The following is a 21,681-nucleotide window of genomic DNA, read 5'->3' on the forward strand; positions in this document are numbered from 1 at the left end:
CATGGCCTGTGTCTTGTAGGAGATGTGTGTTTAGTCCTTAGGTGCCAATCTCTTGGCTACTTAGATGAAGGAGGGTAGGCTTCATTTCTGTGGTGATGTAGTGGGTATATTTGGAAAGTCTTCTGATAATATTGACATGGGAAAATGAATCAAGATGGATAACTTCAGGGTTAAAAATGTATGTATTACTGTGTTTGGTTTTATTTCTAGGGCTAAAACTATATCCCAAGGCATTTTATTGTATTTTCTTTAAGGTACCAACTTGTTCAAAATGAGAAGTTCTTCGAATGCTGAATTAAGCTGTTTCTTCTTTCTTTCTTCTTCTTCTTCTTTTTCAATGTGTGTGTATGTGTTTCTATCCTAGGCTCAACAACAAAGAAACCTGGATAACATCGTCTTGCAACAACCCAGAATAGGTAGCAGGAGAAAATCTAAAAAAGATGTATACACAATTTTTGATACAGAGATAGAAAGCACTAGCCCCAAGTCTGAACAGGATTCAGGAATTCTGGATGTTGAAGATGAGGAAGATGATGAAGAGGTAACCAACATTTGAACTGGGGAAATAAGACTAATGTTAGGTTTAATCTTTGAGATGTGAAGAAGAGTTTATCCATGTAACGTAGCTTGTGTGATCTTCTGACTATTAGATATCATTTTAAATACAAATGGGCCTCGATATAGGGAAACTGAAGATACACCATGATATCTTAGATTCTAATTACTTAGATTTTGAATATACTGATCCTTTTTTTTTTTTTAAGTTTCAAGGTTTTTGATTATATACCGCCCAGGTTCTACATTAAGGAAAGAGTAGACTTTACCTGACCTAGAGAAAGATCTAGATAAACTCCTCTGAACATCATTACTTGAGACAGAAGATGTTACTTTAAACAGTGGGGTGCAAATAAAGGGGTCTTAGGCTGAAAATGTAAAAAGGCTCCAGAAAGTTGAGAATACATTTCTGGAGGGAATAAATATATGAGTGATAATAGAGAATCTGAGAATCTGGGGATATCCATAACCTCTTACATTAGTTCTGTCACTTTCAGGTAAAGAATAAGATTAAGTTGCTTAAGTAGGGCATATATTTTTATCCTGGTTTGTTGTTGAAAGTATATTTAATGTGGTTTTAAAAACAAAACTGCAATGACACTTGAGATCGCTTGTTAAAATGTTTTTCTAAATACTTATCATTTGGATAACCTGGATAAGTTTCTTGGGAATGTAGTGATTAGGAGCATGAACTTGGGAGTCATACAGATTGCATTCAGATCCTGGCCTTGCCATTTTGTTTCTGTTTTCTTTTTTAAAAATTATCATTAATGCTCGTATCATTTACTCGTTAAATGTCCAGTGACCTGTGTGAGGAACCATTTATGCCTGTGCTCTGTCACCTGTTTGCCTTTAAATGTTTGGCTCCTTTTCATTGTTTTGTTTTTCCAGATAAAATTGGGTTCACTGTCTTCCCCATCCTTTGTTCTGTCCTGCTCCCCTCCCACCCAAGAACTATACCCTCAAACTTGTCACCGTCTAACTTGGGAATCTTAGGTAACGATTTAATCTGTTGGGACCTTAGGCGTCTCTACCCCATAGGATTGCACAAGTGCCTGAGCCGTAGAAGGTGGTCAGCAAATGTTAGTGTCTGTTCTCTTGTTACTCTTTTTTGCCCACTTCTGTTAGGTATCACCACCACCATATTCTTCATCAGGATATGTTTATTACATAAATGAAGTACATTAATAGTTAACAGTGTGTGAAAGTTTCATCAAAATCCCTATTGTACCTGGATAAGAAATGGAGCTAAGACAAGAACCAGGTATTTGCCTGATAGCTATAGAAATAGAAAGGGGCAGAGAAGACTTCGTCCTCCAGAGTATTTTCTAGCATTCTCTCCTCTTGCCGGGGGTGACTGGTGTGGTAGGTAGGGATCTACCCTGGAGACCAGACTGTCGAGTATTGGGCCCATCATTGATGACAACAGTCAAGTATCAGAATCAGCAAAGTCCAGTTAATGCCTTTTATTTACATTTTGGGTGTTTGTTAAGAAAATTAAATTCTATTCACCACTATGACCTGAGGAAATAGAAGTCTATGCCCTGGGTAATACACATCCCAAAGAGATGGCTAGATGATAAGATGAAAGAAAGAAACAGATCCATTGTTATCATATATAGTGGAACCATATGGATACACGCACTTCTTTATCATAAACTCATTGAAGATCCCGGGCAAATCCATTTTAATTTTTGTGCTATATTTCTCTTTGTTTTGTCTTCTGAGGCCTAGAGAAGATAAAGAAAGTGGGACTAGTACAATGTGTTGAGGGCTCCTCATAAATGAAGTATTGTAAGAATGCACTTGGACGTGAGCATTTTTAAATGGTCATATATCCCAAATCAAACAGAATCCTGTTCAAGATTTGCTGATTGAGCTCTTACAACAAGAATTCAGCACTTCACTGTCATCTAATGGCATCCTATCTTAAAAAAAATCCTACCTTCTATTTATTTACTTCTCAGTTTGAATCTTCTTCAAGTGCACATTCTTAATCTCAAACCTCATGTAGAGAATTATTTATTTAGATGTCTCCAAACTGGTTTCTTGGCATAGTTCTTGCATGGTGTGAATAAATTCTTCAGATAAGGTCTTTCGTGACCCACTGTGACGTTCTGACCTTCATTCTTGTCATTCTTCAACAGACCTCATTGAGAGCAGCGTAAATAGTTTCTGAAATATTTTGACTTCTAAACTGTGGCACAGAATCCTGTAGGGCAGTGATTCTTAATCTATTTGGGGTCATATATTCCTTTGAGAGTTTGATAAAAAAAATATGGAATCTTTTCCCAGTGAAATATGCATATATTCGCTCACAAAAAGTTCTGCATGAAATTTCAGGGGATTCCTGAAACTCACGTTGCTCTTAGGAGCCATGTTAAGAGCCTAAGTTGTAGGTTAAGTGCTGAAATTTTAATGTGCACGAGAATCACCTTCAAACTCGTAATAAAATGCAGATTTGGAAATTCTGCAAGTTGGACATGAAATCTGAGAATCTGCATTTTTAACAGGCTTCCAGTTGGGAATGGCGCTTCTGTTTGCAGAACACACTTGGAGTCACAGGGCTATAGAGGACCACAAGGAAGCATTTTTAGTAGATAAAGAAGACAAAACCTTGAATGTTTGGGTCTCTTACTGATTTTTCATTACTATGTCTTAAAAATTTTCCAACAATGAATACAGTACTTGGAAGAGAAAGTTACATTTTTGTTTTCTAAAATCTGTTGCTTGTAATAAATTTTTAAAAATACTTTAATGAACTTTTATATTTTTATGAAATGTAATGATTCTGATTTAATATACTTAAGTTTAGATATTTTCTTATTCACTGAAATGTGGACTTTTTCTTTTTCCTGTGCTTTTAATGAAAGGGATATTTAGTTCATTCTTTGAGTCAAGTGACATTTGTAGGCTATTAACTATGTCTTCAGCGTGATGGTACTTAATGGGAGACCACAAAATGAGGTGGGTACAAAAACACAAACACCTAGAAAATGGCTTAGAACATAGTAAGCAGGTATTTCATATATTGTTGAACTGAAATAAAGTTTGTGTCAGACACAGCTAAACTAAATAGGCTGCAAACTAAAGATGAAGTCATCTTGGATGAAAAGACCAGCTCCCATGGAGAGCCAACTGACAGAGTCAGTCTCAATCACTGAGAATCTTGTAGGAAAAGTAGTCCTCTGTACAATTATCTTTTTGTACTTTATTTTTGTCTAAGTTAATGGAAGAGCCACCTCAATTAAAGTAAGGTGTTTTGTTTTTACTGGTCATATATTAAAGTTGAACTATATAAATGGCTGACATTTGATGATTTTTTTTTTAAGTTTTTTTTTTTTTTATTTATTTGACAGAGAGAGATCACAAGTAGGCAGAGAGGCAGGCAGAGAGAGGGGAAGGAAGCAGGCTCCCTGCTGAGCAGAGAGCCCGATGCGGGGCTGGATCCCAGGACCCTGAGATCATGACCTGAGCCGAAGGCAGCGGCTTAACCACTGAGCCACCCAGGTGCCCCACATTTGATGATTTTTGACTAAGAACTTAATTCAGTTGGTTTTCAGTGAAAATATGTATGACTTGGGAAATTTATTCTTTTTTTTAATTCACTTCCTGGTTAGAGGTCTTTTCTAATGTTAATTCAGCAAGATTTGAGGAAGACATGGACCAATGTCTGCTGTTTTATCTAATCTTCTTTTTAAAAATTTTTAAAAAATTAACATATAATGGGGAATTTATTCTTAATCTCTATATTATCCTGAGGAGTATGCGGACGTTATTGGTCTTCTCTAAATATCTAGATAGGACTTCACCATTTTGTTTAAGAATTGGTGAACTTGGGGCACCTGGGTGGCTCAGTGGATTAAGCCGCTGCCTTCGGCTCAGGTCATGATCTCAGGGTCCTGGGATCGAGCCCCGCATCGGGCTCTCTGCTCCGTAGGGAGCCTGCTTCCTCCTCTCTCTCTGCCTGCCTCTCTGCCTACTTGTGATCTCTCTCTCTATCAAGTAAATAAATAAAAAAATCTTTAAAAAAAAAAAAAAAAAAAAAAAAGAATTGGTGAACTTTTTCGATTGCGAATGTACTTGTGGTGTTAGCTTCATCAGGAATCTCTTCTTATCTTAGAGATTTATTTATTTAGAGAGAGTGTGTGCATGCATGAGCATTTGAGCAGAGAAGGGGCAGAGAGAGAGAGAGAGGATCTCAAGCTGATTCCCCACTGAGCGCGGAGCCCAACATGGGCTTGGGACTTGATCTTACCACCCTGAGATCAGGACCTGAGCTGAAATCATGAGTTGGTCGCTTAATCGTCTGAGCCACCTGGCCGCCCCAGGTGTATCATTTTTGAGATATTTGATGATAAAATACAAAAAACACTCTAGGTGTTATATTATTTGTGAGAAGGGGGACAATAATGCCTTGTGAGGGCAGAGTTGTAAGGATTGACTGAAGTAATGTGTATAGACTCGCATCACAGTGCGTGGCATGCACAATACTATCAGTAGATACTATTAAGGCATTATGACTGTGTCCTTCTTTGGGGAATCAAAGTGAAATACAAGTTGATACAGTTTTTGCTAACATATTTGCATGGACTCATGGAACATTGTCTACTGTAAACAAACAGTCTGCTTTAAAAAAAAAGCAGTATTGGGTTAAGAAATAGTTTGAAGACACAGGGCCTATGATTTCTTTTTTTGTTTCTAGATTACTTCAGAGCTTCTGCATTCTTAGAACACTTCCTTGGTACCATACTTCTGGCACATCTCTTATTCTAGTTTGTATCTTTTTAAATTGTTTATACTGTGAAAGAGCAGTTGTCACTGTTTTCTTCCTCAACTCTATACAGTGTGAGGCAAATAAATGTTTGTGGACCAAATGATCCATGTCAGGTTTAGCTCTCAAGTGATTCTGGTGTCCTTTTTGAAATATGGAGTTAAGAGGATGGAATTGCTGAATTAAATACAAATATCATACAATATATCATGCCTTCTGAACTGTCTTTATGATCGTGGTACTGTACTAATTTTGAGATAATAAGATTATTTGTTTGCCAGACGCTATAACAAAATACCATAGGTTGCCCAGCTCAAGCAACAGAAATTTATTTCCTCACAGTTGTGGAGGGTAGAAGTCCCAAGATCAAGGTGCCATCAGGATTGATTTTCTCCGTAGGCCTTTTTTCTTGGCTTGCAGGTGACTGCCTTCTTGCTGTGTCCTCACACAGCTTTTTCTCTGTGATCGTATGCCCTGGTATGTCTTCCTTTTTTTTTTTTAAAAGGACACCAATCCTGTTTTCGCATGATTGATCTCAGGGTGGTGAGTTCAAGCCCTGCACTGGGCCCCACATACATATGTACATACATACATACATACACTAACCAAAATGTACTCTGACTTCAGTTAACCCTAATTATCTCCTGAAAGGCCCTATTTCCATACAGTCACACTGGGGTTAGGGCTTCAACATAGGAACTTTGGGGGAGACACAATTCAGACCATAACACAGGATGATTAGAAAGAACACAAGATTTGTATTTAGAAAGTACAGGTTCTGTCAGCTTTCTGTTATTGGAGCAAGTCATGTAATTTCTCTGAGCATCTCTTTCCTCACTTATAAAGTAGTGACAGTAATTAATTAATGCTAAATTGCTTGTGAAAAATTGTGGTTATGATGATGTTTGACCCAAATTTCAAACTGCTTATCGCAATGCTTTCAAATGACAGCAAGGTGACTAAATGAGGGTTATTTCTCAGTAAGTTTAAGTGAACTAAAGGATGCCATTAGTACTTTAGAGTTAAAGTCAGAGCTGCATATGGCAGCCCGTGGACCGGAAAGAGCTTACAAAATGCCTGTTGGCTTGCATAGTGCTTAAAGTTTTTTAAATTATTTGTCAAATTTTAGTTGAATTTACATAAAAATCTGTATTTCCAACTTAGCCTCTTTCTAAGTGTGGTAGAAATAATCACCTCGATCAGTAAGGTTGCCACCAGGGATATGTTTTTTTCTGTAAGCTACAATCTCTGTTGTGTCTGCACATCGGAGATTGCCATTTGTTTTCACATTTGCACTATTAGAGAAATATGTTATTTCTTATATTGGATCTGTATTAAAAATGGCGAATTGGAAGGTAGACTGACAGGGCCATATGTTTGGAAGAAAAATGATAAGAACAGAGTTCTTTGTAAAAATGAGTAACAGTTCTAGATATTTCACAGAGTATGTCTATTAAGAGAATAGGATTTGGGGCGCCTGGGTGGCTCAGTTGGTTAAGCATCTGCCTTTGGCTCAGGTCGTGATCCTAGGATCCTGGGGTTGAGCCCTGTGTCAGACTCTTTGCTCAGCGGGGAATCTGCTTCTCCCTCTGACTCACCCTTTCTTTCTCTGTCCCCCCCACCCCCCAAATAAATAAAATCTTTGGGGAAAAAAAAAAGAGAGAATATAATTTGAAAAGCTGCCCTGATTCACTTATGCCTAATACCCACCCACCCTCAGTTCTTTTTCTTTTTCTTTCTTTCTTTTTTTGATGTTCCTTTATTTATTTGGTGGTAGGAGGGGAGAGGCAGAGAGAGAGGGAGTGAGAAACCAAGGCAGACTCCATGCTGAATGTGAAGCCCGGTGTGGTGTTTAGTTTCACAACCCTGAGATCTCAAACTGAGCCGAAACCAAGAGTCAGACACTCAACTAACTGTGCCACCCAGGCACCCCAACAGAGGACATTTTGGTTAGTTAGTTTATGTATGTATGTATGTATGTATGTATGTATGTATGTATGTATATATGTGGAGCCCAATGTGGGGCTTAAGTCAGGACCCTGAGATCCAGATCTGAGCTGAGATCAAGAGTTGGGTGCTTAACTGACTGAGCCACCCAGGCACCCTTTTCTTTAATTCTTAATCAAACTGTTCTACTAAGATTATATATAGTCAAATGAAGAGTAAATATCCATGCTTAAAGTCAAAAGCAATAAAAGCAATTTAGAAAGTTGAGTAACTGTGGCATACTTTCTAGACATTCTGTTTTGGTTTTCTTATTTTATCTTTTAGGTCTATTGGCAAGGATGTATTATGGCTCACATTGACTTAATATCTTTAAAATTTTTCATTGTATGGATAGTATAAAGTTCTTTTCATTTTGGAATTATTTACTTCAATTATGAACATCTACTGACTTTTCAGGTCTACAATTTCTCCTTTATATACAAATTTCTTTTTTTTTTTAAAGATTTTAAAAATTTATTTATTTGACAGACAGAGATCACAAGTAGGCAGAGAGAGGAAAGGAAGCAGGCTCCCTGCTGGGCAGAGAGCCCAATGTGGGGCTCCATCCCAGGACCCTGGGATCATGACCTGAGCCGAAGGCAGAGGCTTTAACCCACTGAGCCACCCAGGCGCCCCTATATACCAATTTCTTATTCAATCATTCCCTTCACTCTGTACTAAGTTGCTAATAACCCTAATTAGGGAATATACTCCTTTTTCTCTTATTCTTGTCTAAAATACTGAATTCTACTTTCCCCTGAGGACTAGCTCAATGTGACCTCTTCTGAATACCCATCACCCATCCATCTGTCTATTTTTCCATCCATCCATCCATCCATCCATCCATCCATCCATCCATCCATCCATTCATTTTTATTTTAAATTGGGGTATAATTGATATGTAACATTATATTAATTTCAGGGGGTACAGCATAATGATTCAGTATTTGCATATATTGGAAAATGATCACCATAAGAGTCTGGTTCCCATCCATCAGAATACATAGTTATAGGATTTTGTTTTCTTGTGATGAGAACTTTCAGATTCCTCTTAGAAACCTTCAAATGTGCAACGCAGTGTTACTAACTATAGTCACCATGCTGTACTTTACATCTCTATGACTTCTTAATTTTATGATAGAAAATTTATACCTTTTGACCCCTTTCACCTATCTTGCTCACCTCCCAACCCCGCCTCTAGAGTAGTACCTTCTTTATGAGCATTTATTTTTTTTAAGCATTTTAGATCATCAGAAAAGTTCTAAGAGTGGTAAAGTGAGTATCCATGTACCTTCACTTAAATAGGCCACTTATTTAAAATTTGGCACTTTTGTTATTAAAAATTTGATTTTGGGAGGATCAATTTCATCAGTCTTCTTCTCCCCACCAAAGCTGAGCCATTTGAAAGAAAGTAGCATGCTTCATCATATTTGAAATCTCAATACAATAATCTATAGTTTGCCAAGAATGGCATTCTTCTGCATAACTATAGGGCAGTGGTCACACTCAGGGACTGCAACATTGATAGTATTACCACTTAACATACAACCCATGTACACATTTCCCCAGTTGTCCCAGTAATGTCCTTGATGGCAGATTATTTTTTCACTTTTTCCTGCAGCCACATCTAAACGAGTATCATGCATTATATTTAATTTTTATGTTTGTTTACTCTCCTTTAATATCCCTCTATTTTGGTACATCTGGTAATCCTCATGATTAGGTTCAGCTAATCATTTTTGACAGGAATATTACAAAAGTCATATTATTGTCCTTTTTAGTGCATCATATCAGGAGGCACACAGTTGGTTAAGGTGGTGTCTACCAGATTTCAGCACTGTAAAGGTACCCTTCTCTTTTTGTAATTAATAAGGGATCTGTGGTGTAGTACTTTCAGATCCTGGGGCTGTCCTGTTCCCTAGAAGGTTTTCTGATTTGGTGATTTAGTATTCATTGATGATTTGTTCCTGAATCGTGTATTACTCTGTTGATTTTAAAACAGTGATTTCTCTTTTTTTTTTTTTCATTTCTTTCACTTTTATTAGCTGGTATTCTTCTATAAAGAAGAACTTTCCTTTTTTTTAGTGTAAGTATTGCCACATGAGTCCTTATCTTATGTAAAATGGGTTATATTCTGTTCTTGTCTTTCATTTTGACTCTCCAGTTGTTCCACATTTGGCCAGTGGGAGTCTACTCATCCTTTGACATGTTTCCATCAATTTTTGAGCATTTCCTTTTTTTCTAGCACAGGATGTTCTTGGTTCACTCCAAGTTCTGCACTAGCTCTGGAATCAGTTCTTTCATCGAAGAGCTCTTGTCCCTTTTATTGGAGCATTGTATATAGAAATTGAGATGTGGGCATTAGGTACATTCCTTCTGTGGATAGAGCTGAGAAATACACACATTGCACTAACACATAGAGAGTTTTATAACTCTTGAATTAAAACTGATGCTTCTAAATTTCACCCGGATATCATAGGTCTTCTTCTCCTATTCCATATTTGTACCTCTGAGAATTCTGGATCCCAGAGAGTTAATATATTTAATCATTTGCTTACTCATATAATACAAAATAGTTTCAGAATTGCTATGCAAATATCACTAAAAGCAGTAAACTTACTAGGCTCAAGATTTCTTTGCAATACTTTTTATCCTACAATATATCCCACTGGGGCTAGAGTTCAGAGTATCTTATTCAGAAATTTTTGCTACTTTTTCTTCTGTGTGATTGTTACCAAGTTGATATATAATTCGGTTTATTTGTTTCTTTTGTATATTTTTTTAGAGTACCCCATCCTTATTAACTTAATTTTTTGATTACATAAAATATAAATATGTCTCAAAATGCAAAATTATATAAGAAGATATATTCAGTGATATTCCATTCTTCTCTTTATCCCTTCCACCCTGATCCTACCCACTTCTTCGAAAGTAATCAGTATAATGAATGTGTGTGTGTGTTTATACAAGTACCCTTCCTCATACCTTATACAACATGACTATTAGTAATATAATACATATGTATTTTTGTACCTTGATTTTCCACTTGAAAATATATCCTGAAAATTATTCCATATTAGTTCATAGAAATCTTTTTCATTCTATTTTTACTGCTAAATAGTACTCCATTGTTTGAATATACAGTAGTTTATTGAGCCAATCTCCTACATAAAACTACATTTAATGATTTCCAATGTTTTCTTATTATAAGATAGTGTTTTGGCTACGCAGCTATTAGAATTAGCTTTAAAAAAATACTGATGATACCACATACTGGCAGGGTGCCTAGCAACTGTATATATTACTAGAATTTGAATTTTTACTGCCCCAGTGTTCAGCTTCAAGCAGAGAATTCTTGAGGCAGTATCTTGATTTTGGCCACAAGGTTTTTTGCAGTGTCTTGGTAAAGGAAAAATGGTGATTTTTCCTGATTTTCTTCTGTTTAGTGCAAACATTCGAGTAAATTAAGTGGTAATTTTTTTAGAGATTTCTCAGGGAGAATCCTAGTAACTTGTGAGAAGCTCTACAGTCAAATCCTGCAGTTTTTAGGATGGGGCTCTGTTCATGGTATGCTTTCATTTTCAGAGTTCTAGAAAATTCTCTTATAGTTTTGCTAATTTTTGTCGCTTAGAATCCTAGGCCTTCTAGTATGTTGATACATCCATGGTGTTTAGTATAGCTCTGTGGAAGATTATGTCCACATGAATTCTACCTTTCTTTTCTCTGAAGTTTTGGAAGCAAAGTCGTACAGAAAAACACACTGATGAAAAATGTTTGCCAGGTATTTCCTGGCTTCCAGACATAATATGGGCAGTTAAAATTGATCCTTTGAGTGCAAAGGTAATGCTCTTTCAGCTAACCATTTGTTGTTTTCTCCCTTCAGAAAGATGCCTGGGACATTTTAATGACTTGAGATCCAACTAATTCTCAGAAATAGGCACCAAGTCCCTGCATTCATTTACTAATACCAAGGAACTGTTTTGTGTAAAGTGGTAATCAGAAGTATTTTCAAGAAGGAGAATGACTCAAATGATTAGTAAGAAACATATCTAAATTCCTTGCAAATTTTTATCATAGTCTTTTTGGATGATCCACCTACTTCGAAAGGTTTCATAAGAGAAAAATAAGTGGCCTGTATTGTGTGTATGTGTATCTCCTGGGACAGCTGTGAACAACAAGACTAGAGCACGCTAATGCATTTCTTTCTTTCAAGTACTATCCTTATCAGCAGTATAGGTGAATATTGTTGAGTGGAAGGAGCCAAGCAGTCTTTTCTTACACTCTATTCCGTTTTCCTAACGATATGCTTGCCCACTAGTAAAGCAGGTAGATCTATCAGATTGTTACCTGCAGATACCTTTTTTTCCCTGCCTCCCTTCATTAGTGAGTCTTAATTAAGATAGTAGAAATAGCTACTAACTTTCATGTCCTTTGTTGGGCGGGGAGAGGAAAGTATTATAAAAATGTTGAACAGATGTATCTGTTAAAGCTTGAATGTCATTATTTATTTTAAAACCCAAATCTCCCTTTTTCTTTAGTAAGTAAAGTCATTTTCCTTATTCTTTATGAGAGGAACTTACCCATTAACATTTCCATTTTCAGAGACTTTCTTTGACTTGATCTAAGGTATATTAGAGAAGAAGAAGAAGAATATATCAAAAATATCCTAATGCTTCACAAGAATTTTTATGATCAAAAATGTTGGTGGCGCCTGTGTGGCTCAGTCAGCTGCGTGTCTGCCTTTGGCTCAGGTCATGATCCCTGATCACTGGGATTGAGTCCCGGTCTGGCTCCCCACTCAGCGGGGAGCCTGCTTCTGCTTCTCCCTTTCCCTCTGCCTTTCCCCTCTGCTTGTTCTCTCAAATAAATAAAATCCTTAAAAAAAGAAAATGTTTATGCTTCTTTTCTTTCTGACCATCTAATATTTCCACTTCTACGCTGAATCTTGACATCTACTCCAATATATCTTGCCTGCAGAGGCTCATATGGTCATTTTTTTCAGGGTGCCATTCATGGATCCTGCTTATAAATTTACTTTTCTTATTTTATAGCTTCCTTTGTCCCCAGACTTTTTTTTGGTCACCTACATAATGGGATCATGTGATAGCTGATGTATATTGATAGGATATAATGCTATTTAACAGAATCTACAGACAGTAAGTGACAAAAACTGCAGCTTTGATGGAAGCTCTCAATATGTATCCTACAAATGTAAGAAGCACATTGAAATGGACAGACCTGCCATGGATATTGGCCTCTAGTGGTGCATGATCTCTAACTGGTGTGGGAATGTGTAATTGTAGAATGTTAAGCCTTGCCTTCATGATATCTACTTCTGATTGTTGGAGTCCAGCCACTCCTAAATTCTTTCAATAGCTTGTTATTTATCTGTTATTTTAATATCGTAACATATAATATTATAACGTGCTCTGTGGCACTGATTTGCTAGTTACAGAACCTAAAATCTTGCCTGCAATTTGCTCCTCCCTGATAATAAAGAGGTTTGAGTTGACAGAAAGCACTAATGCTCTCCATTCAGAAACTATATAGGGAATTAGGCAGCTGCTGTCCTTGGTGATGAAATTATTTCCTATGAATTCGTAAGGAAAACAACTAGTTAAAAAAGCAGGATAATCTTGAGTATACTGTTTGTGGCTGCTGTTGGTATCTCCATAGATCTATTTGAACTAGAAAAATACAGACTCCAGTATCTTAATGTCTTGAGTTCCTGACTGCCAGGCAGAGGAAATGTTTAACTATTTTAATCATGTTTCTGTATCTCAGAAAGAAAGCCCTTATGAGAGGAAATGACAACGTCCTACCACAAAGTTATCTCTTATCAGTTATAGTCCCAGTCGATAATGATTTGTCAAACTTGGACATGTGTAAAAATGCAAGGGCTGTGTTATTTACTTTGGAAAGGAAAAATTAGATGAAGCTGATAAAGACGGAGTCCTGGCTTTTGTTAGGAGACAGAAGCCTTTAGGGACAGTCATTGTTAGCTTAGGAGAGTGTCCTTGGACCCTTCCCTCTGCCCCAGCTGAAACCTAACCCTGCTTGAATCATTCTTTGCACTTGAGGGGAAAGAAGGGCAAACAGGAGGGGGAGGAAGAATGAAGACAACCTTGACAGAGATTGTGCCTTTTAAATGGGGAGCAAAATGTGGCCCTTAAAACAGACCTATTTATGCGAGTCAGGAGAAACAGCCTTTGGTTCTCTTTCCCACTCCCGTCTCTTTAGGTTTTTGAAAGTTCATTTCTTACCCTTCCAAACGTGTGGCATTCCTTCACGTATAGCGTATGTTGCCCTCCTTCTTTTGCCTTTCGGTCGATGTGATTCTTTTTCATTAGTGGAAGCAGAGAAAACACATCTAGCTCAAAGCAACATGAGTCAGTGCATGCTTTACATACCTTTCTCCTCACAGCACTCTTCTTGGTTCCTCGCAGGGCTCCTAGCGTTCCTCACAGAAGGGAGCATGGAGGAAAAAGGATTTCTAAATAGTAGGCTACTTTGGGGGTCGAGGTAAAGTTTGTGAACTGAAGCCCCGTTTCGCTGCTTCTTTTCTCATCTAGATTTCTGTGCGCTGCCTGCAAAGCAGGCAGTCCTTTGCTTAAGGAGACTTAACTGGATTATGGTGGCAGAGGCTAAGAAATAGCAAAGCCTATACTTCCGGGTCAGGGCATTTTAAATGGTTTGAAGCTGAGGATGAGGATGTCAAGACAGCCTCACAGAGACTAGATTTGGTTGTGAATATTTGTTGGAGATGACAGGGAAACCTTTTTGTCCTCTCTAAATATATCTGTATCTTTTAAGTCAGCCCAGATAAACCTCTCTTTTTAGCCCATTAGCAAGGGGTACCACTACCTCATTCATCACAGATTTTTAGGGAAACTCTTCCCTAATGTGGATGTTCCTTCTGTAAGGATGGGTCTGACGTGGGAAGGGGCCACGGCTCTGTCTGAGGAATGGCTTACGAGCAGTTTCCTTTGTGTGACACTCATGGTTCTGAGTCAAAGCAAAACAAAGTAAATAAACTGCATGAAGAACAACATGGGAATGAAGCTGTGATTGAATTTACTTAAATTTCCTTAAATTTCAATAAATAACTTTATAGTCGTTAATTCTAAATGAAAGAAACAAGGTTCGTTTCCTATACAGATCAAAAACTTTTTTATGTTTCTTTTTTCATATGTATGTGTAATTTTTATGTAGTTAAAATACTACCAATATAATTTTATGAATTTTTGTATTTTTCACTTTTTGCACTTGTATTTTGCTTAGTTGAAGTTTTCACTAGTAGGCTCTGTTTTTCTGGCAAGCTAAAATAAATTTCCTTCACCTCTTTACCTTGCAACTCAACAGGGGAGACTGTAAAGATGCTCTAATGTCGTGATCATTTCAAACAAGAGTGCCTAATATAAAAGCCTCTTGTCTTTTTGTGTTATTAAGATGAAAACTAGTGTCCCTTTGTACTCTTAAAGTTACAATTTTTACATGCGTTTTAATCTTTTTTCTTTTTAACTACGTGGTGTTTATCAGTCCATAAAATGTTTTTCTCAGTGGTTTTGTAATGCTCACTAGCTTTTCTAATGGCTTTTTTTTTTTTTAAATAAATCTATGTTTGGGCCATGGTATAGGATCAAGAGGTTTTTTTGTTTTGTTTTGTTTTGGTTTGGTTTGGTTTGGTTTGGTTTTGAGCACTCACAGAGTAGCACTGGGAGGTTCTTAAACAAGAGATTTAGTGTGTGCTATCATGGGTATATAGCAAATTAATAGAATAATCAAAGAAGTGGAACCAATAAATGTAGAGAGGTGATGGTTTTGGAGGGACAGGAAAGTAGCTATTGTGCTGCCAAGTTGTAGAGAAAAACATCTTAGTGAAGGACGCTATGCCTCCCAAGGAAGAAATGAGGCTTGCTTGATGGACTAAGGGAAAATGACCTTGTAATCGAGTCAGTTTAACCCAATGTAGACACGCCTGCTGCTCATATTCTGATGAATCCTACAGTTACCAGTGTTGCTGTAGAAACTACAGCTAGGTCTTTTATTCTGATTATTTCTTTCTGCAATTTTATCTTTTCTTTTTTGCTTTATTTTGTTTTGTTCAAAATAAATTCAAAATTTACTGTGTCCTTTTATTCTTGTTTAATTCCTGTAGGTCAACAATATAGGGAATAGTTTCCTTTTTCAGTTGAGGAAATTGAGGCCAAAGTAAATTGTGAGTTGCTCATCGTCATGTCACATAACCAAACAGTTTTAGCACTGTGACTATCTCCAGTTCTTACCTCATGCTGATTGTTTTACTTTGTCTTTGGATGTCTCAGTTTTATCTGTCTACATTGTTCAAATTGTAATTTTCTGGTATTACTTCTAGGTTTGGCTTTTTCCATTTATTATCTTACTTTTTACATGATTCCTCTCTCTTTCTAGCATATTTCTGTATTTTGATTGCGTGTTGATGTAAATACTCACTAATTCTTACCCTTCAGAAGCTGTCTGGCAGGTCATTTAATTCCTCCAGTGTGGCAAGTTTTGGTTTTGGCCATCGAAACTTAGTCTTTTAGATAGACCGCCGTGAATCTAAGAAGATGCAGTCACGTTCTCAAAGTCACATTCCCACCTCCTTCTCTTCCTCTTTGGAGGCTTCCGTTTGAAGCCTAAATCTGTCAAAGCAGATGCAGGGCCCGTGGCACCTGTTACTCTTCGCTGTTATTTATCCTTCTGTTGTGTGTCCCAGCCTTGCTGACATCTTCACGGTTTATGGATCCTATGTCGAAAATACCAAAACTAGGTTTCTGGAAGCATGGTTTGTTTGCTTGTTTGTTCTGTGTTTTTCTCCAGAAACTAGAACTGGCTTTTATTTTTTAGACTTGAATAGTAAAAATGAATGCAGCTCAAAGTTCTTCATAGCTTTGCTTTCATATTTTTGACAGTCTTGCTCGTTTTGCAGGTACCTGGAGCCCAGGATTTGGTGGATTTCTCTCCGGTTTATCGATGTCTACACATATATTCTGTCCTGGTGAGTCTTTCTCTGGCTCTGACTAATAAAGATGTACATTGCGTTCAAAACTCTTCTTTCTTATTTTTGATAGTTTTTCTGTTTATTATGAAGAGTAAGAAAAAAGAAACTATTATTTAAGGAGTATTAATTATAAAAAATTATCCTTTCTTTTCTTCTTGAATCTTTTGTTTGCCATGTAATGATATAAGTGAATAACATCAATTTCTATCATCAAAATGATAAAATTATACCTAGAAATAGTCACATATACACAGATTTCTGTTCTTAATTTAATGATGTAGTTTATTTAAATAAAAAGGGCCTGTCTTTATATATCAAAATAATATTTATAAAAACTTCATTTTTTTATTCCTGATGACTCTTATTCCTTCTGTCCTGTAAAACCTAGGCAAAGAGGAATCTCTCTGGGGGAAGTTATTATGGGTGTTAATGGTATTATAAGAAATAACCCTTTCTCCATCTTGATAGTACACCTCATGCAGACACATAGATAAAGACAATCAAAAAATTAATAAGTATCATCAAAGATTGATGAGAGAAGTCCATTATTGATCTTTTTAAATAACAAAGTTCTATGAAGCCTCTATCAGGTTATTTTATAATATGATCAAGTGAGTCTTTTTGCCAGTCTTCTATCTATTTTCTTCTTCATATGTTTAATATAGTATCACTTAGTCATTACTCCAGACAGGTTGGGACACTGGTCTATGGGCTTCACGACCAGAGTACTTTGAGGTGATTTCCATTCGTCTGAGAAAAGACTTGCTAATTTTTTCTCCCCTCCTCTCCTTCCTCCTCCTACTTCTCCTTGCTCTCTGATTTCCTCTTCCCTCTTCCTTTCTTCTTTCTCTCTCCACTCCTTCTCTCCTAACATTCCTTATCATATAAAGATGGAGCAAGATACAGATTGAGTTGTCTCAAGACAGCTAAAATAAGTAGATAATTGTTTTTAATCTCATGTACAGAGAATTAAATAAATCATATACATCTTAGTTTGTGACACACTATTATCATTATTTTATATAAGTCCAAGGTATATATATAATACTTATTTTAAATAATCGTTGATTTTTACTAACCTGATAGATATTGAAGGATATCTCTTTCTTTTAATTTGCATTTCTTTTATTACTGATAACATTGTGCTTCTCTTTATAGACTCACTAATCATTTAAGACTTTTCGTCTCTGAAACGCCTATTTTTAACCTTTGTTCAATTTTGTATTGACTTTCTTATTTTAATTTTTTTTTTTGTTAGAAAGAGAAGTCTCAGAAGTTCCTTATATGTTATAGCTATTGACAGTTTAGGATGTTGCCAGTGTCTTCTTTCCAGTTTGCCCCCAGACTTTAAACTATGTGTAATTATCTTTCACAAGCAGAAATCCTTGATTTTTATGTAATCAGGTCCATCAATTTTAACCTTATAGTTTGTACTTTTTAAGCCTTGTTTAAAAAACAACAACAACTCTCTTTTATTCAAGGTTATAGGGTATTCCCTTTATGCTACCTTTAATATTTTTCCCATCATATCTTGATATTGATCATCTTGTATTCACTGTAGTATGAAATGGGAATCCAAATTAATTTTTTTATATGATGAATTCTGTTTTACCAGTCCATCTATACATAATCTATTTATTGCCCGTGATTCCTGGTAGTATCTTAGGCATATACTAAATATCCATATATGAAAATCTGTTTCTCAGTTCTCTAGTTTGTTAAATTTGATTTTGTGATACATCCACATGCATAGTAAAACAGGTCCCTTCTCATTTCTTCTCTTTTAAATTGCCTTCACTATTTATGAACCTTTCTTTTCTTTCTTTCTTCCTTCCTTCCTTCCCTTCTTTCAAAACCAAATTATTTTATTCAAGTATAGAATGAATCGTCAAAATGAAAACAGCTGTCTGTATAAGTAGAGTTTTTTTTGTTTTTTGTTTTTTTTTTAAATGGAAAGGATTCCGTAGCTTTTTCCCCAAAGAAGCTAAAATAAATTGGGGCTACCTTAAGGTTATGACTTCCTTGAGGCTTATCTTCTGAAAGAATCATTTTCTACAATCATTTTCTTTTCTTTTTCTTCTTTTCTTCCTCTTCTTCCTCCTCCTCTTACTCCTGTTTCTTCTTCTTCATCATCTTCTTGTATTTTTTTTCAAGTTTTTAGTGAAATTCTAGTTAGTTAACATAGAGTGATTTAGTGTAATCTTAGTTTCAGGAGTAGATTTTAGTGGTTCTCTCTATATATTTTAGAATCTCTGAGTTCACTAAAAAATTTCTTCTAGAATTTTGATTTGAATTGATTGAATTTATAGGTAAATTTTGGGAAGAATTAACAACTTTATCATGCTGAGTCATGCTACTTGTGGAAGAGAAAAGTCTATTTTTAAATTACTAAACTTTATGTTAACAGTCTTGGGGATTCTTTTAAGTTTAATAGCAAAATACAGTTTTTGTTGCTGTTTTCTGCTTTCCTTTTTAATTAATAATTGCTGATGTTGAGGAATGCTCTTGATTTTTCTAAGTCAACTTAAATCTGGCAACCTTGCTCAACTCTTTTATTATGGTTTGCTTTTTGGTTTATGATAGATTTTCTGTGTAGTTGATCTGCAGATACTGACTTATTTTCTTCTATCCATATAGCTCATTGTTTTTTATATTGTCTTATTGTATTGACTAGGATCATCATTACTTTTTTGTTCAGGAAGATAATAGTAGGCATCCTTGTCTGATTTTTGATCTCTTAACAGAAGATTTCTAAATTTCTAAATTCTAAAATTTCTCCATTAATGATGTTTGCAATAAATTTTTGGTAAATACTCTTTATCTAGTTATTCCTAGACTCCTGATATTTTTTGTAAAAACATAAATGAGTATTGAATTTTATTGGATTTGTTTTCCAATAGATTGATACAGTCCTGTGGTCTTTATCCTTTAGTTCATGAATGTGGTGAGTTTCTCTGATAGATTTTTGTGATATTAAGTGATCCTTTTATTCTTTAGATAAATCCAACTTGATGAGGATGCATTACTGCCTTTTTTTCCCTCTCAAGAATCTGGAATCAACTCCTTTTATTTTTGTTTGTAGTTTTTTTTTGGTAATTCATTATTAAGTCTCATAATTGCAAAATCACATGTACTTTTCCTCTCAAATACTCTAAGAGTATGAAAATCAGTAGTTTGTTTAGTTTAGTGTTATATCTTCAGTGCCAACAACTGTACTTGGCATACAGTAGGTACTCAATAAATACTAACTGAATGAATAAGTAAGTGGTAGCTAAATATGCAGTATGTTTGTTTGAGCATATGCTAATTCAAACTTTATCACTCATTTACTTCTTCACTAAACACTTACTGAATTTTTGTTCTGCATGAAATAGTTTGGTGAGCTAAGATGTATAAATAAGTCAAGGACTAATGCTTTTAAAAAATTACAGTCTACCAGGAGAGGAGTTATGGTCTTTGAATGACTATAATATGACAGCACTTTATTTCATCGCAGTGTATTGGCTAGTTTTTGTAAGCTTTATTAAGATTTGATGATTTAGAAAATGTAACAAATTTTCCTCAAATGAGAACTCTAACAGTGATTCATAAGGGTACTGAAGTAATTAGTTTGCATACCTACTAGCTGTGTGGTGTGAGGCAAGTTACCTAAACCTTAGCTTTCTCCTATGTGAGCTCTGATAATAATGATCTGCTCAGCACAGTTACAGATTATACATGAATGGTGGTGCCTCACTCCGTCTCTGGCACATCATTGCAGTGGCAGTTAATCCGGCAAGAGTTATGCATCTCTGATGCTGATTATTAGACACATCATTGATACTTTTTAAAGTGTATGATGTAAAGTATAGGCATGTTGGCAGAGGTTCTAGTCTCTGCCATCAACATACAAAGTTTATCAATTATTTAAAACGTACACATTCTTAAATACACAAAGTCTGTGTCATCCTAAACTGTGAGTTTAAAGAAGACCTTAAACTGCTGATTTAAAAATAAATTCCACACCCTGATCCTCTGTAGTGTTGAAATATTTGTTAGTCATAAATGTTCTGTAATAATTTGATAAGGCGTTGTTTATGTGGCAGAGACAGGCCTCTTCCCTCATTCACACATTCATAATGTTTCCTAGTTTTGAAAAAATACATAGTGGTAAGAGCTCCGCTCCATTTCTGGAATACATGTTTATTTTTTAGACACTGCTGTTCCAGACCTAGATGGACTTTAGAGAAGCACTCAGATATCTCTTTTGCTAAAGGAAGAGCCAGACCATGTATGACTTCTAGAGTGGATTCTTTTCATAGCTTTTTTGGGTGGTATAATTTTTTACTTCTCTGTATTTGTTTCCCCATTCTCAAATCACTGATTTGTATGACTGTGTAGTGGAGGGCATGTCTTCATAATATTAATGACAAACATATTTAAAAACGGATTACTTAATATAAAAATTGGTAACAGATTTTTTTTTCATTTCTTGATGTAGTTAATATTAACATTTTTACAAATTCCATAGGTAGCACAAACTCAGTATGTTTCAAAATGAACTCATTATGTCCCTGTTCCCTAAAATCTACTCTTTTGGGGGTATACCATGATCTCAGGTAATAACAGCATTTTATCAAGTCCCCAGGCTGAAATCCAAACCTTTTCTTTTTTCTCAGTACCATATCCAGATCTCTGTTTCTTGCAGATGTGACCTCCTAAGTACAGTTTTACTTTCTCTCATCCTGCTCTATCCTAAAATGATTGCCCTAGATCATCAGGATTATTGAGAACATTCTTAACTGTTCTCCTTAACTTATATCGTAAGTCCCTAACTCATCTTTTCACTGTAGTGATAGCGATTTGTGAATCATACGTATCTGACATATATGTTACCTGCTTAAAATTCTCTAATTGGTGTAAATGGAGTAAAATACAGAAGTATGGAAGGTTTTCCATGTCCTCTCTGCCATGTTCTCTGCTGTTGACTACCTTGCTTTAATGATACTGAAATGCTTCCCATTCTTTGAATGCACCATGCTGCTTCTGGCCTACTGTCCTTTCCTCGTTCTCGTCCTTCTGCCTGAATGAGTATTCTCTCTTTTTGTTTTATGGGTTCATACTTATTTCATACTTGTGTCCTCCAGCACATTTTCTTGATGTTCCACGTGGCGTTCAGTGGACCCCCTTCCTCTTTCCACTATTGTAGGACACAGTATATAATTGTATCAGTGCTAGCTATATTATATCATCTTATCCTAATATGTATTCTTTTTCCTCAATAGACTGTAAGCTCGTTTAGGGCAGGTACCATGTTTTATTCATCTTTTTTAGCCCTAGCACTTAGCACTTAGTATTAGTAGTA

The 21,681-nt window shown here is 35.9% G+C and overlaps 1 protein-coding gene across 3 annotated transcripts in view; it reads left to right on the forward strand.

Moving 5' to 3' along the window:
- The window catches only part of EXOC6B (exocyst complex component 6B), a 624,123-nt gene that overhangs the window by 252,811 nt on the left and 349,631 nt on the right, over nucleotides 1-21,681 (forward strand). For 2 of the 3 annotated variants that reach the window (XM_045979317.1, XM_045979318.1), the window contains exons 7-8: nucleotides 365-541; nucleotides 16,266-16,334. In XM_045979317.1, coding sequence (XP_045835273.1) covers nucleotides 365-541; nucleotides 16,266-16,334 — 246 coding nt within the window. The remainder of the gene's footprint in view (nucleotides 1-364; nucleotides 542-16,265; nucleotides 16,335-21,681) is intronic. The other variant, XM_045979319.1, reaches the window with a different exon arrangement.

The sequence above is a fragment of the Meles meles genome, chromosome 15 (genome assembly GCF_922984935.1).
Source record: "Meles meles chromosome 15, mMelMel3.1 paternal haplotype, whole genome shotgun sequence".
Classification (NCBI taxonomy): domain Eukaryota; kingdom Metazoa; phylum Chordata; class Mammalia; order Carnivora; family Mustelidae; genus Meles; species Meles meles.